Here is a 16,910-nt window from a genome sequence, read left to right on the forward strand (position 1 = left end):
CCCCTTCCCCAACACCACTCACTAGCTTTACTCTCCCTCTATCCCCCCCCCTCTGCCTGTTCCTCTCTCACCCGTGACATGCTTTTTTTTTTTGTAACAAGACACCAAACATAGACAGAGCCTAACCTCATGTGGCTTGAGGTCTCATGCTATGTAACTGAATCTGCTGCAGTGCTGTGTTAGGACGTAACTGGAGTAATGTGACGTTTCCTTTCCAGTGCCAGAGAGTGCAAGCAGTATTAAACTGTGATAATAGAAATGTAGTAGTGTGATAGGAACAGCACACAACTCTCAGATTATTATCAGCAGATTTAAGCTTGTGACTTTGCCCCAAATGTGGGTTACAAAATGGGATTGAATGGTTTTTGTTAAGAGAAGACAAAATGTGTTTTCTTCCTCTTACTTTTCTAAATGACCATTCGTAAATCAGTTAGTCATGCTGTGTTGCCTTAAATTCATGAAGACAATTTTTTCTCTCGCATGTCTTCATGGAAAACAGCGGACATTTTAATTCATTGTTTGTTTGGGGACCATCTTTAAAAACAGAGAAACTATATAAAACATCAGTTTTCAAACACTCACTCAACTCCCCGCAGTATGATCCAAGTCTCATTTATCCAGTCATATGGTCGGTACTTCACAAACACATGCAATTTTGCTAAAACCTTACAATTAAAACTGCTAGGAAAGTGAAACTTAGCTATGGTCTCTTCAAAGCAGGGGTGTCAAACTCATTTTAGTTCATGGGCCACATACAGCCCAATTTGATCTCAGATGGTGCGGGCCAATAAAACCATCACACAATAACCTATAAGTTACATAAGCTCCAATATTTTCCATGAAGTAAGCAAAGCGTTGTTTAACTTGCTCCTGAAACCTGGCCCCTCTTAGTGTAGTCATCTAGTGGGTTGGATTGGACCCTTTGGCGGGATGGTTCTGGCCCATGGGCCGTATGTTTGACACCCCTGCATCAAAGCCAGACCCTATTATTTATTTTTTTAGCTAGCATTTTTGCACAAGTTGTGTGACAGTTTGCTAATAGATGTTTTGATATAGTTTTGTTGTTGTTAAATGTGGCCCCAAATTAATCAATAAATCAACATGTTCTCTGTTCACTGTGGAGGCATGCAAAAAAAGTGTTCCTCACAAATGTAAGGTGACACAGCATAACTAACTGATGTACAAACTGTCATTTTGTGGGCAAAGTTATTCCTTGAAATCCCACAAAAACATATAAACAGGAAAAAAGGAAATGTCTTTAATTTAAACAACAAAACAAAAAATAAACAAAGTGGGGCATCAAACTCTAGTGTAGTGGATCTTACATTTCATTCCTTATTCATACATGACCAAGAAAAATCTATTTTTTCTCATTGACATTTTTGAGATTTTGAATCTCAGATACCAGGGAGAACAGCAGAGAATAGCCTATGTGTATACAGAATATACAGCAGCAAATCCATCTAATGGGTACCAAATTCCAACCATGGTTAAAAGTAATTCACAATAAAGTCAAGTTAAATTCTCTATACTCTTCTATTCTTTTCTCCCAGAGGTTCTCTGGATATTCTTATGTATAAATCTAATTGTAGTCTACCAGACTGAAATGTTACTGAATACATATTATGTGACAATTTTTATAATCAGTAATGTATTCAACTGGACTATTTAAAAAAATGTAATCTAATCTGAATACGGATTACTTCAGAATCAAACACTGAAAGCATTGCACCAGACACTAAAAAAATGGATGCAGCCACAAAAACCTGAATTCCACAAAAAGCCTTTTTTTCTTTAAACATCTAAAAACATTTTCAATGCAAATAAAACACATTTTGCATATTTAGCATTTACAGTTGTTCAAATCAAATGACCCTAATTAATTACCACCACAAAATGGGGCACTTGTCCAAGAAACCCTGTGTTTTTGATGTGCTTTTCATGACTTAATAATGTTTGTTATCATGAAAAAAGTTTCAGAGTTTAAAATGATCGCATTTTAAAGACGTCATAAAATGTGATCAAGTAATCCATGACATTATATTAATCTAATTGACCTATGGCTAAGTCCTGCCCTCAAACACAATGAGCCAATCACAATTCCCATATACTCGGACATTCTCTGCCTGGACGTCCATTGAAATGCATTACAGAAAGTCAGTTTTGTTCGGTTTTATGAGCTTTTTCTGAGATTTGAAGTTTAAAAATGGTCAAACGGTGTGCATGGGGTACATGCAACTCCTACACAAAGTATCCTGAGAGGCTGGGCGACGAGGTGTATTTTTTACACCGTGAAAAATGTCTCCTTTGGATAAAGTTGTGTGGTAACGGTAGACCACAACATCAACTCAATGTGAATAAGATTAACAATGATGTCTTCATCTATTCTCAGGTAAGACAACATCGTGTTTGAGGCAACATATTCTCACTTTGCTGGAAAGAAATATAAAGTTATCTTTAACATCTCTAGCTAACGTTAGCTAAAGTTAGCCTAATGTTAGCTCCTAGCTGCGTTGTTCATCATGTCACCTTGTTTGCTGGGAGTTCATTAGCCTGTTTTGTTCTATTTTTTGTACTTTGGTGATCGTACATCATTGTTAGCTGTTGTCCAAAGGGCTCTAGTTAAGCTAACGTTAACTTCTGGAGTTTAGCTTCATTAATTTATCTATAATCACAGAGATAACAAAGGTTGGCAAACGGTATGCTGAATAATTCAGTGTAAATACTGTAGCACCAAACTAACGGAGAGACACTCTTGGTAAAGATGGTAAAAAGGCTGTTATCCTTTTCTCATATTCTGAGCCAAAAACCTTAACTTCAGTGGCACTTAAACTTCTTGTCTTTGATGGCGACGGCAACGAGATGTGGTTCACAAGCGTACACTGTGATCTGTAAATTTTGGCCTGTAATTTAAGCTTTTCATCGACCTTCTCAACAATAAAATGATATATCCCTCCAATGCGTAGTTTAGGCCCTTTTGGTTACTTCTCAATGACATCTGATCGTTATGTCCCCAAAAATCACCAATTGCCTCCTGCGAAATTCCGTGTACTGTGACACCTGCCATAGTGTCGGTCACTGAATGTTGTGGAGGGGGGCGTGGCTTAGCCATAGGTCAGTTGTATATTTTTAATATAATATGGGCTGATTATAATACTTATATTTTTTGTCATTTAATTACATAATCCCAATGACATGTGTTCTGTTACTACCCAACCCTATTTACAAATTAACGTTAAGCTAAACACAAGAGATGAGAGTGATAATCCACCTGAGTTTATCTCCTTATGTTTGAGAGAGACTTAACCTACATTCAGCTGCAAAACAATCACATCATATGTGCAGGATAGCAAAAAAAGTTAGCTATAATATTAAAAGTGAAGATAAAAGACAGCTTCATAGCGGGTGAAGATGGGTAGAGGAGGAAGAACTGTGAGGGAGAGAGTGTTGAGGTCCATACTTGCAACAGTGTTATGCTGTATACTTGGCATCAGGACCTGGTCACCTACAACTGTCCCCTGTCCTGCAAACGCCACTTTCTCGGTGCTGTGCACCTAAAACAGAAGAAAAAGAGGCTAAAATTAATTTTGACTTAGGTTAAAAATAGACGTCTTTGTGCTTCGGATAGACAAACTCAGCTTTCTATAGATGTGTGGAAGTACTTGTACCTGTCCCCATCTCTGTGACTGCACACAAAATGATGTCACCACATTTTCTGAGTTGTTCCCACCAATCACAAGCAGCCTGTCAGTGGCGGCACCCAGGAAGTAAAGAGTAGGGAGGTCTGCATCTGCTCTGGTGAGGGTGGGAAGCAGTTCAGACCAGGAGTCTAAAAGACAGAGAGAATACAGAAACATCATTATTCATACAAGCTCTCTGGGCTATAAAAAAACAAAAACATATTCCTCTTGCCAAACAGGGCTTTGCAGTTCTGCCGTACCTTGCCTTGTGTTATACTGCAGCAGCAATTTCTCTCCTGTCCTCTGGATGCTCCCCAACACATAGAGACAGTGTCCAAGGCTAGTGGCAAGGGGCACATCATGGGACAAGGACATGGTGAACTGGAAGTCAGTGAGCGGCAGTGAGGAGACAAACCTGAGACAGAGTGTAATCAGTCACTGATACACCAACAACAGGATACTTTTCTGAAGGGAGAAAGATTTTTTTTAGTGACATCCCAAAAACCTACCCACTGAATTACACTGATAAAGAGGACACAAACCTCCATGTGTCCTCCCATGGATCATAGCGTTCTACAGCTGTGTAGAGAGCTGTGCTGGAATCTGGGGTCACCAGTGAGTCCAAGTACCAGCCTCCCACAGCGTAAATACAGCCTTCACAGGCCACTGCACTGAAGTGCCTTCTGTGCTGTGGACGCAACAAATGGTGACAGTTTTCTTTATATAGATGACACGGAAAGCAAGAGAAGTTTTATTTTGGGTAAAACAGCCAGATCATTAGCTTGACTCACAAACTAGAAGACTGGCTCACCTTAATCAGAGGAGCTGTGGCAGCCCACGTATGAGTGAAGGGATTATACCTTAAGGAGGCCATCTTGAACTCCCAGCCTCTCTTCACAGGCTGTCGGTAGCCTCCTATTATGTACAGGTAGTTATATAGGACCACTGTAGTGAAACACCACTTATCAGCCCTGAAGGGAAGCTCTGTAACTGGACACCAATCTCCACTGTCCTCTGACCCTCTCAGGGTGAAGATATATCGGGCACGCTCTGTTTCCGGGTCTTTCCAAGAAGTCAGGTTCTCTTTCCTGAGGCTGCAGAGACGTCGGTCTCCTTGTTTCCTCAGGTGGACGACTTCAACCTTCTCCTCATCGTTCAGACACCTGACAGGTGAATCAGTTTTAGGGACAAGACAGAAACATGTGGCCAACTAGGTCTAAATAGTTTATGGTCATGTAATTATACTGTTAAGGGATGCATACTTGATGAGGTGAGGCAGCTCCAGCAGGTTTCTACTCAGGTAGGTGAACACTGTCATCCTCAGCTCCTCACAGCAGATCTCCTGAGCCAGACTCAGGTAAGACAAACAGTTACCTGGGCTGAGTTCATCTGCCAGGACCGAGAGACACTTTGAGAGGAAGGCCTCAGCCAGGAGATAGCTGCTGACCTCCAGAGTCAGAGAGGCAGAAAGCAAGAGATTATAGGTTGGTTTTGGGGGGAATCATGGCACTGAATTTGCACAGGGGAGCATAAGATTTCTGATTGTGACAGGGGTAAATGAGACATGGAGATATGAAGTCTTTATACCTGGATGTGTGTGCCCAACTCCTCCTGAGGGACTTTAAACTTATCATGGAAGGAGAACTCGAGGAGATTGTGGAAGACAGAAGAGGACACGTGGTCCAGGTGGATGTGGCTCTCCGAGGTCTCTCTCATTCTGGACTGGGACAAGGCTCGGAAGTACTCGCTGCACTCTGATAGTCTCCCAAGGTCGACCTTAAAGATGAATGATTCAACCAGTTAGTTAATACAGTTAGCTTTTGTTGAACCTGTATCGCTGAGAGACATGTTTTGTTTTTTACTTACATGGAATGCACATGTGCTGGTTTGGACCGTAACCCTGGTTTCGTCTTCATCTCCAGAGTGATATGTGCGAAGTGCCTCATTAGTTTTCCACTCCTCTGAGTCTGCCTTGCATGATCGTCTATCTGTGATACCCTGAGATGCTATCTGATTTTTGACTGCTGGAAAAGCTCCCCAAACTCTTGTGAGAACATATTTCAGCCAGAAGCTTATCCAGTGAAGAAGTATCATAAAGCATTGCCTGAGGGGACTCATCTCATTGGCTGTCAGATCTAAGTTAAGCCCATTATAGCAGCTTGAATACTGCCTGTACCAGGTTTTCGGTTAAAATCTATAGGGTTAAACATGCGATGCTCTTCTCACACAACCACTGCTCCGATCACAGATTCAGATTGATGCTGTAAGTGCTCCAAATAAGGGAAGACAAGCCCCCCGGAAGAATTCCAAACAGCCACTGTAATGGAAAAATAGAGGACAGAACAGTTTAGTCCATGCTTCCTTTCCCTGCTGCAGCTCTCTCAGTCACGTGTCCTTTGACAGCACAAACAACGAAGCAGCTGAGAGGAAAGATTTAAGGCCACATGCCAACAGAAACAGCTTGTTGATAAAGAAAATAGCGCAGTGCAGAGAGACTAAATCTTCCGAACTCCTGTTTGTTCTGCAACAGATCCAGTCGATTCAGAGCGTCCCTCGATCATTGAGCAGTGTCGTTCTTTCTGGCTGGTCTATTCTTGGCACGTGGAGGTGGGATGAAACATAGCTCCTTTACTCTGCTCCTAGCGTCATCATGGGGCAGTCAAGTTACTGTGCCGTTATATGAGAGTAACTTAAATGTATCAGTGCATTTGTTAAATATCTTTTAAGACTGATAGTCATAAGAAAAACAAGTGCACAGACACAGGTTCTAAGCACATCTTTTTATTAGCTTTTAAATTATAATTTTAGTAGTGCAAAGAGGACCAATACAATAGAGTTTTAAAAGCATGAAACGGTACTGGAACATTGTCAATTTAAAAAAAACAGCTACAGGTAGTTAATGAGGCACAGTTAAGTTTCTAGTACATTCTCAAAAGTACACTGATGTAGCTAAGTGTAAAACAAGGATATCATGACATTAACTGATGGCAGTGCAGTCTGACAAATACAGGAGAAGGTGTAAATATATACAAGAATCATAAAGTAAATTAAAAAAAGGAAGTAAAAAAGCTTCGAGAAAATGTCAAAACCCTGCTTCACATTCAAACAAGCAAAAGGGAAAGTCGTGTTGTGACTTTATTATAATACAGATTTTCTAATTTAAGCAATTCAGATTGACGTGGTTGCATATATGTGCCGCATAGACATTATAGTTAACCTAATTCAATAGGTAAGAATGACAAACGTTTAAATATTCTAGGTTATGGTTCTCAGCCAAGACAAAAGCAGAACACAAGAAACACCTCTGAATAACATCATCAACACAAAAGGTAATACAAACCGAATAACAGTTAAAGGTGCGGCAGAAATGTACAGTTAATACAGATCTAATGTTACTAACTTAACTGTCTTAAACTTTGGAACTGTTCTAATGGTTACATTGACAGTATTGTTGACTACAGTGATACTGTATAAAATAGCCCTCGTGTAATAACTTGCTGAATGTAGGTTAAGTATTTAACTTAAAGTTATTGGACCGTGAAAGAAAAAGTCTAATGTAGAATGAACACCAAAAGAAAAGAGAGAGGTAGAATGACTGAAAAAACTAAATTAAAGAGATAAACAAAAGCCTTCCACACTGAACTTAATACTACTTATTTTAGTAAACAAAAATTATTTTAACAGTGAGATTTACCGTCTGAAATTACAAGACACAGATACTCTGGCAATCAGCATTCTCCATTACAGCAATTGACCATCACGTTGACTGAGCCCTTCAAATGATTGAAACAGAAAAACATTAAATGCTGTAGAGCTATAACTGCTCTAATAAGTGCTCCTTCACACAATGTGTAAAGGTACTTCAATAAAATGGATTGCCTGCATCATGTTAAAATGTAAATGTCGATCCTTCACCACACATTGCTTGTCATAAGCAGAGCTGCATAGGACCAGAGTGTCGATATCACATGGTTGAAAATAGAGACATTACATTCGGATTCACATGGTGGAAATCAGGACCAGAGCTTTTTGAGCTTGAAGTAGGCATCAAAACGACACAGGGCATAGTCCTGCAAAACAACAGGGTATACTGTGAGGCAAGGTTCAATAAAATGTAACATTAAATATGCGAGTGACAAACATTACGATGTGTACTGCAATCATAAACTGTATATAGAGGTGGATGATGCGTCTCCACTTCCTCCTACAGTACAAAAATGAAGCCAGAATATCCTGACTACGCTGTTGCTATCTTCTCTGGTAACGTCGTTTGGAGCCAGAGTCTTTGCAGTGGAGATCTCCGTGGTTCCTGCCCATACAAGTGTCTGACCAATCGCTAGCAGCACCATTGATTGTGAGCACACCAACTGGCGCATATAAGCCCCTCTTACAGTGCCTGTTCAAGGTGAGAAATTCAAGCCGTTATCCAACTTCACTGTTCTTTATAAAAGGTAAGATTGCGGAATGGAGGGACGGAGTTGTTCTGCTTTTAAGCTGGCAGCAGAGGTAGTAACTACGCCACATGGGCATCTGTGTAAAAGGAACAGCTAGCAGGACGGGACCATGGATGGGACGAGTGTGACGTTTGGATGATGTGTTATGTGTGCAACCCACTCAGAGGATATTCAAAAAGCAACGAGCAGCAGTTAGCAGCTAACTCAAAGAAGAACAGCAGCCAAAAATGACTGCACATTGGGGAGACAATTAGGTCCGGAAGCTCCTTACCCTCCGGGCAGAGGATGAGATCAGCCGCCGTATAACAGGGATGGTAAATGACTGTTAATGCCATGTTATGCCACTGTTATTGTTTAAAAAGTGCTACCAGCATATGTTTTACGTCACACTTGACACAGACACTGTTTTGTTTCAAGTTATGCCCGTCACACCTCTTTTGCTTCAGCGATGGCGGCATGCTATCTAAAATCACCCACTGGGGCCGCATGATGCTGCTGTTGTTTGGTTCTGTGTAAAAATGCAATGGCTGCATAAAGAAGGGACTTTGTAGCGGCCCTGTGGTACGATCTCTGAGTAAAAAGGGCCCCAGCTATGTCAAATCATGGTGTCAACCCCCCTTTTTATAGCATCGAATAACTAGTTATTCGTTAATCAAACTTATTAGAAAAATGAAAGCTTGAATATTCAACAGCATGATAAGAACTACCTAAAATGATGAAAACCATTTTTTGATGTGTACTTGTGAGATTTTATTTGGCTAATGTCCCACTTGCTAACATCGAGGGGTCGGGGTTTATGACCTGTGCTGCAGCCAGTCACCAGGGGGCGATCACGATGTTTTAGCTTCACTTTTGGGAAGCTGTTATGTTCATACAGTCTATGATTAAAATACATGTAGTTTGCAGCTGAATCACATCAGACTGTTAAAGGAAAAGAAATTCTCCTTACCATGTACCCAAACTCAATCTTGGAGATCTTTGCTTGAATGATGGACCACAGCCCCCAGAGGAAATGTGATGCCAGTGCATACCTACAAATCAAAACAAAAATGATGACGACACAATAAAACCAGGGCTCTGTTGGTTCTTTTAATCACACATACTGCTGCTGTACATCATTATAACAGCATGTGTTACCTGTTAGCTTCAACTATCATGTCCTCTTCCAGTTGTGTCTGGTCCTGGGTAATAGCAGTGTATTTTCTCTGTTCTGCCAAATAACTTTTGATAAAATGAAGCTGAAATAAAAAGCAAAATCATCTTTAATAAATGTAGTACAGTTATCATCTGTTGGGGATTTATTACAACCGTATTTGTTTACACCCTTTGTGTTCACCTACTCCAGTGGTTCTCAACTTTTTTTGTGTCAAGGACCCATAATTTGATACATGTAAGGTCACTGACCCACATTTGATATAATTTCCCTTCAGGGATAACCATCTGAAAAGATACTGGTTGTTAGATATGATTAAGACCAGAATTCTACAGCTGTGAACGACAGTTAACTTTGGAGGAAGTGAAACCTATGATCAGAATAGTCACTCCTGTGACTCATACTGGGCTTATTCTGTATTTAATGAAATTGTGAAAATAAACAATTCCATACTTTTCTGGGCGCCCACTAGAACCCACCTCAATGACTCCTCCCTGGTTGAGAACTGCTGCCCTACAAAGCAATGAATATTGTAAAGTAATCCCTCAATTTGTTTTAGTTTTGTTCCATTACATCTGTTTTTTCATGTTTGGTTATCTACAAAAGGTCGTGATTTCAGCTTCAATAATTCCCCACACATGCCACAGCACTCTGCTGTAAATAACCCCCCTTTAAACTCAAAATTTCATTTACAAGTTTTACCACTAGATGGTACTGTGTAACCAGAGTACCTGTCATATCTATTCCCCAATAAGATTAAAAGATTACCTTAGATCTTAGGTTTAACTTAGGGTTTAAATGTTGGCACTGTAGTAGCTTATATAGTATCAGTCTGAGCTTCACAGGAAATTGTGAGAGTAATACTAAAATTGGAAAAGTCTGTATAATGTTTTAACAGTAAAAATAATTGCATAAGTGCTGCATGACTGTAAATGCTGTGGAAAACCCCCAATATCCCCATTTAAAGCATCTAATTAAAGTGATTGCAGGTTTTATCTTTCATCAAAAGTATAACCTCCACTTACAATATCTGACCTTTTCTCTGTGAATACACTTCGAAATAAACCAAATTAGTTTTTAACTTTTATACAAAGTTTTGACTTTTTAAACATTTCTCTGTAAATGTTTCATATTGAGGTTTGTATTTCTGACTTTGACACTAATTAAGTCTTACCATTACAGTGCAGTGCGGCAATTGTATTCCAACCATAGCAACAAAAAATAGAGGGATTCTATTTTAATTATTTAATGTGAAGCTTTATTTAGCGATCAAAGAAAGGTAGATTGACTTAGACTGACCTGCTGCTCTCTGGTAGGATAGTCGTCCGCTGTGGCTTTGTAGAAGGGCCACTGGTTATAGGTGTAGTTGTACATCCATTCACAGAAATGGTTCCCAAAGTCAAAACCCCTACACAAATTATAATATAATATTATTAATATTAATAAGCAAGGGCACAATCTACAATTGCAGCCCAAACTGCTCATTTCTAAACAAATGATATCAATACTGTTGATGTATGACTTATTACATTTGCCACAAACTAAGACTTTACCTGTAGTTGTAACTGCTGTACTCAAAGTCGATCAGCATGAGTCTGTCTCTTGAGTTATGGTCCTCCTTGTCCAGTATCAGAATGTTACCTGCAGCAGCAAAACCCACCATCATTCACTCTCTCCATTTACTTCAGCTACTGTCAAGTATTTCTGTTATACTGACAAGTATCTGAACTATTCAAACTGGTCACCACATATGGGTGGTTTGGTGAGTGGTCACTGTGTGCATGTGCGCGCAAATGTGTTAATAAAGGGGACATTATCAAAAGGCCTTTTCTGTCTCACCATGACAAGTCTCAATTCACAGAGCCAGGCCCATAAAGAAACAGTTTCACCAGTTACTCTAGGATTTATTATACTCAGGAATAACTTGCCTGTTTAGTAAAAGCTGGAAAGCTTACCAGACATGCAGAGACTGTCAGAGCAGCATAATGATGCTAATGATTTTTGAATGAGATATATTGGTATAATGATACACATTACAATCACACATGGGTGTAATGTTGAGGCGTCCACATACTTTTGGAATGCAAATTCGGAGTAGACTCTCGGCAGTTCTGTGAGACAGTCGCATTCATTGGAAACCTAAATCTCCTACTGCCACATCATCTACTTCAGAGCATATGAATGTGAGCCACACCTATTAATAACTTCACCCAGCCTTCGTTTGATTTATGGAATGCACTGCTCTCCTTGGCAATGTGACAGTAAGGACAGGGGGTTGATCAATCAGCCCAATTTAGAGGTGTGAGGATCAAGGGCGTAGGTTTCATTTCAACATTGGTGGGGACACAGATCAAGTGGGGGGAGTGCGGGTGCTCTCCAGGAAATTCTGAGTGTCAAACACTGTATTTCCTGCATTCTGGTGATGTTTTATGCACCAAGTTTTTGATGGAAATGTCCGTTTATGTTAAGAAAAACACCAAATTCAGGCAATTCATGACAATTAATAGGTAATAATGGAACAAAATGAATAAATATTTATTCTGCTGTAGATCCACCTTTCTCATTTGATGTTATTACTGCTGACTAAAAACTTGTGTAGGCACAGTTTACTTTTCCGTCCTGTGTCTCCTTTGTTTGGGGAAGTAACCTCTTTAGCAGTTGTGTGCTGCGTTTTATCAGAGGTGGAACACAGAAATGAACAGAAAACACTTTTGATCAGGCATTGAACATGATCATCACATACTGAAAAATAAAATGCACTGTCCCTTACTGAATCAATACGAGACGTTTGTGCCATATTTTCGTGCACAGAACTGTTAGAATGAGGATAATGTGAATGAATTCACTCAAATATTGGTGGGGACAATTCTTTCCCATACTGTCCACATGCAAACCTACTCCCTTGGTAAGAAAATGGAACCCAACAAAAGAGGAAAAAGTTTTTACCTTCCTGGACGTCATTGTGGCAGAACACCACTGGCGATGGAGTCGCTGCCAGCAACGCACTGTTGTGGAGAGAGGAGCCAGAAAGAGGGAGAAGAGAGAAAGAGCTTGTCAGTGTTGTATTCACAGGTGGTGTAACTTAGTAATTATTATTACTAAATTATGAGAAATAGGCCAAACAGAAAGCCAATCAATTAAAAAAAATGCATCACATCATGTTCACTCCAGTTTTACTCTCACTGGTGGACAACATACATGAGATAAACACCTGACTTCATATCTATAGTGTAGCATCTGCTCAATGATTGTGGATCAAACGCTTGAGTCACCGCAAGTTGATTCAAGTTTCTGTGATGCATATACAAAAGAATGTTGTCTAGCAGGTAATATAACATGCAATCCCTCTTTAACATTGCTTACAGAATACAGGCGTTTACAGTCACACAGAAGATGTAAACTCCCACAGGAAATTAATAATTTTTTTGCACTGCATCCACTTTTCATAATGTCGGATGTGATTTGTCGCATTTGTAACGTGGTTTTGTTGATCGGTTAATGTTTTGTATTTATGTATTTGTGTGGAAGCTGATGTCCTGGAACACGAGACAAATTTCAGAATCTTTTCTGACAATAAAGTAAAATCAAATCAGAATCAGAGTCAAATGATCTCTCCTGAATAGCAGGTATATATGGAGGCATCACTGGCACTATATACTGAGCAATTCAAAGCATCTATGTATGTACCCTGTCAGATTACCCAATATGTTATTAGTGTGTATGATTGACAGAGCTCCAGAACTGCTGTATGACCAAGTACAAAAAGTGATGTTCAACTCTCTAGACGACCTGCCTGGAGCAAGCCAAGATATTATCAGATCAGATATGTTTGAGGACCTTTAGATGACTGCAGCAATTAGCCAGGGGAATTTCCATGAAGTGATCTCTAAATCTTAAGTCTGCTTCAGTATGAGACTGCCACATATCTACAAGATAACAAACCTGCGCATAGATATGCCCTGATACTGGTTAACACTGACAATAAGCACTGGGCTGATTTTCTACTGGCTGCAGAGGTCAGACTGACAGGCGACGTGGAGGCACTGGGACAAAGGTCAGCCATTAGACTGAATTACTATGTGTAATACATCTCAAACTATAACCCTTGAAGCCTTATTTGTGTAATCTTTTCTTATCAATATTCATCATGTTCAAGTCTCAATAGGTAAGTTTAATGCTGAAAGATGTGTGAAAAATTAATTGTAAGTCATTTATATGAAGACCACAACTGAATCAAGCCTTTGGGCTTTACTGTGACTGCTTAAAATGTTGGATAAATAATATATGAATATAATATGCTAGGTGACATAGTAACCAATTTGCTGTCTCATGTTGTTTCTCAGGATTCACGTGTTCCCAGAGTTACGTTGTAGCCTTGGTGGCAGAAACACCAAGTCAACACAAAACTATTTAACTGTTCAATAGGTCTCCCTCTGTTCCTCTGACTATCTGGGGGCATGATGTTTAATCAAACACTCTGCAAGCATCAGGGGTTAAACAGGCTAAACTACCACTCCGATTGCATCACCATTCTGCTACTTCCCCTTCCAAGTAATTTTGAAGCTTACTGGAAAACTCGTCAACAGAAGGGTTTTGCTTTAGAGCTTTATGTAGAGCAATCAGCCTAAAATTTATAACCAACTGCACTCAGGGTGTGCTGTTACCATTAGGGGGTGTACAGTACTTGGTCTGCAATCATATGAATGCCAGGACCCAAGGTTTCCCAGCAGAGGACTGCATTGTAACAAGATTATCAATGTTATTAACTTCACCTGTCAGTGGTTTTAATATTTTGGCTGATCAGTGCATATCATAGTATAAAGTCACCTCATGCAATATACAGTGTTTGGCCATTTGAAGCTTGTAGCCCAACTCACTGGAGACTCTCAAGTTCAGCAGGCAGGTCATGCTTCATCAGCTTATTGTATTTCTTCACATGTGCTTCACGTGTAAAACTGAGCTTCATCACTTGATCCATGTATCTAAAGGAAAAAAATATCCAGTACATTTTATAATTAAAAACCAGACAGTTCTAGCAGTAGTAATAGAGTGATATTAAGGTGTCCTTACTTGTCGATGGTCCCAAACAGCCACTTAGGCTCTTTGTTAAAGGGCATGCTCATTTTATGGAAACGTGCCAACTTGGTGGCAATCTCAGCTGATATGGCTGAATCTGAGAGTTGATCTGTGCGCATGCGGGTATTCTAGGAAAACAGAGGCCGAGAGATGATACACATGCTCACTCCACATTAAGAACTAGATCAAGTAAATACACTAGAGTCAACTAAAGAATATTGTTCAGTGGGAATGCATTTCTAAAGAGCAATTATTTTTTGTCATCATTGCACAAAAATATATTCAGTACAATCTACACATTATAGTTTAACCCTGAATATCAAACACTTAACATACACAATACAAAGATAACCATTTTTTATCTCATGACAGTCAAGGACTTGTGTCACTGTGTCCCCACACACAAAATATGTTTAAAAAACGTTGCCTGAAGCAGGAGACACACAGTGTGCATATATGTGAGCAGTTAGGTGTGCATACCGGAAGGTACTCTTCCAAGCGTCCCTCGGGGAAGATGCCGTAAAGTTTTGGTCCTAGTGTTCGTTCTGCCAGGATGGCAAACATCACACTCTCCAACACCAGGGAGTCCACTCCCTGCATCAGACAGTCAAAGTTTGATAGTGTTTTTGGTTTAGTTCATGCTTCAGTGTGAAGAACAATGACACTGTGACAGTTAACTGACTACAGTGATGGCACAGAATTTTCTCCCCGTGATCATTAAACATGTACAGCCACACACATTCATGGACTAATAACTTCTTGAGGGCACCGATGAGACGGACCAACCTGTAGGATGGCACCGTAGACTCTGAGGAGCACCTGGCGAGGTTCCCCTCCCACACATTTCACGTGGTGGGGCAGACAACATAGAAACAGCAGATTACTCAGTCCACCGCTGTGAAGCAAACACATCAGTGTTATCACATTGGGGCAAAGTTAACATGACCCCCTGGAATCTAGTCATAAACAATAGTCAGAAAACACCTGAAGATTTTTCTTAAGAAACCTTTTATGTTGTGTTTACCTTTGTCACTGTGTTCATACTGTACTGCATATACCTTGGCATTTTCATACTGTTTATTACCATTACTTACACTACCACTATACATATCACTGGTTAAATGCTCAACTGCACCCCTCAGTACTGTTACTGTTTACAGTGACAACAAAGCTGAGTCTAATCTAAACAGTGATCAGCCTGGGTGGTTGAATTGAAGGCTCCTTACAAAAAAGGGTCATCCTATAGTGTTAGAGGGATGCAAAATAGCAATTACAAATACAACATAGGCCTGAATGTCACAGTATAGTGGTTCCCAACATGGGGATCAAGATTTAGATGAAACAATAGGGAACTAACTCACAACCCATGTCCACACTAAGGCTATAATCTGACCACAAGTAACTTTATCAAACCAAATGAGATGGGAAATGCTGTTATAAGAAGTAAATGAAGGCCATTGTAAAGCCATTATTTGAGACCATGGACATAGCGGTCCGCACACATTCATGTGTAAATCCCTCGCATTCTTAGTGATGCTATCCTCACATGCTTTACCTGACGATGCTAATTTGAAAATCCTCCTCATCGATCGTCTTCCAGGCCCCTGACAGAAAGTCTCGGCACCAGGCAAACGCCCTGCCCCTGGTGTCCCGGTCGACCTCCTCGGATCTCCCATCCCGGAAAGCCTCTGCCTCCGAGTCGTCATCGTAATTGCCCCCAAACAGAGGGCTCGGGGTCCTCAAGTTTCTCTCGTTAGCGACAACTCCGAGGAATTTGTTCTCCAGCGGAGGACCCGCATCTTCTGCTGTGACAGCCGGAATGGTCCTGAACAGCCCCGGCCCTGGATTCTCTGCCTCGGTCAAGCCATCCTTTCCACAACTGTCGCTGCTGGTCACATTTTGGCTCGACTGCATCGTGAGTTTCCGGGCGAAGAGTAAAGGAGGACCGGTGTGAAATGCTGGTCTCAAACGGCAGGAGGGACTCGCGGACAAGCGCAGTTCACTTGTAAGGCTACTTAACCGGAAGAGCCAAACATAGCCGGATAATCTAAAACGCATGGGGGTGGGGGGCGTTTTATATCGACGATTTAAGTATCATATATTCAGATGACAGCTTTTCCTCCTCGCACGCGCAGTGACTGATGATTTGCACTGAGCCTAACTGGCGTATTCATTGTCCAATCACAGTTCACTTCCGCGTTCTTGTGCCAAGCGCATTGGCCGTTGTGACGTCAGACGTCAGCTTCCCATACGCAGGAGGATTCGGCTTCTGGGAAATGAAGTGTTTGTTTTTGGCTAGGATTTTAGCACACATGTTTGTGGTTACATAGAAAATCAAATGAATCTTTTATTTTTTGGTACAAACATGGGTGTGGGGAAAATTATAGGCTAGATTTTATTACAGTTTACTAAGATATGTGATTGTGTGGTAAAAGCTGGGTCGTTTTAAAGGGGAACACCAACTGAATTAAGAATTACAACAGGCCTGTGTTATTTTCACAGCCAAGAAAAGTTTTATCAATATCTGTGAACATGAGCTACTCTCTC

General features: G+C 40.5%; 2 protein-coding genes across 2 annotated transcripts; both read right to left on the reverse strand.

Annotated features, from left to right (window-relative positions):
• Window positions 1-64: 64 nt before the first annotated feature.
• On the reverse strand, window positions 65-6,086 carry LOC126408393 (kelch-like protein 17). Its single transcript, XM_050073921.1, has 8 exons — window positions 5,547-6,086; window positions 5,268-5,456; window positions 4,943-5,127; window positions 4,492-4,843; window positions 4,223-4,368; window positions 3,941-4,095; window positions 3,669-3,829; window positions 65-3,554 (listed from the first exon to the last, which is right to left on the reverse strand). Exons 1-8 carry the CDS (start codon window positions 5,796-5,798, stop codon window positions 3,372-3,374), a joined length of 1,623 nt encoding a protein of 540 aa, XP_049929878.1. The 5' UTR covers window positions 5,799-6,086; the 3' UTR covers window positions 65-3,371.
• A 359-nt stretch (window positions 6,087-6,445) lies between these two features.
• Window positions 6,446-16,525, reverse strand: chkb (choline kinase beta). The gene is made up of 11 exons (XM_050073923.1): window positions 15,919-16,525; window positions 15,150-15,258; window positions 14,844-14,957; window positions 14,358-14,491; window positions 14,165-14,269; window positions 12,234-12,292; window positions 10,841-10,928; window positions 10,587-10,695; window positions 9,272-9,372; window positions 9,084-9,165; window positions 6,446-7,750 (listed from the first exon to the last, which is right to left on the reverse strand). The coding sequence occupies exons 1-11, from the start codon at window positions 16,419-16,421 to the stop codon at window positions 7,694-7,696; spliced, it is 1,461 nt and encodes a 486-aa protein (XP_049929880.1). The 5' UTR covers window positions 16,422-16,525; the 3' UTR covers window positions 6,446-7,693.
• Between the last annotated feature and the right edge of the window lie 385 nt (window positions 16,526-16,910).

This window comes from Epinephelus moara, chromosome 20, assembly GCF_006386435.1.
Source record: "Epinephelus moara isolate mb chromosome 20, YSFRI_EMoa_1.0, whole genome shotgun sequence".
NCBI lineage: Eukaryota > Metazoa > Chordata > Actinopteri > Perciformes > Serranidae > Epinephelus > Epinephelus moara.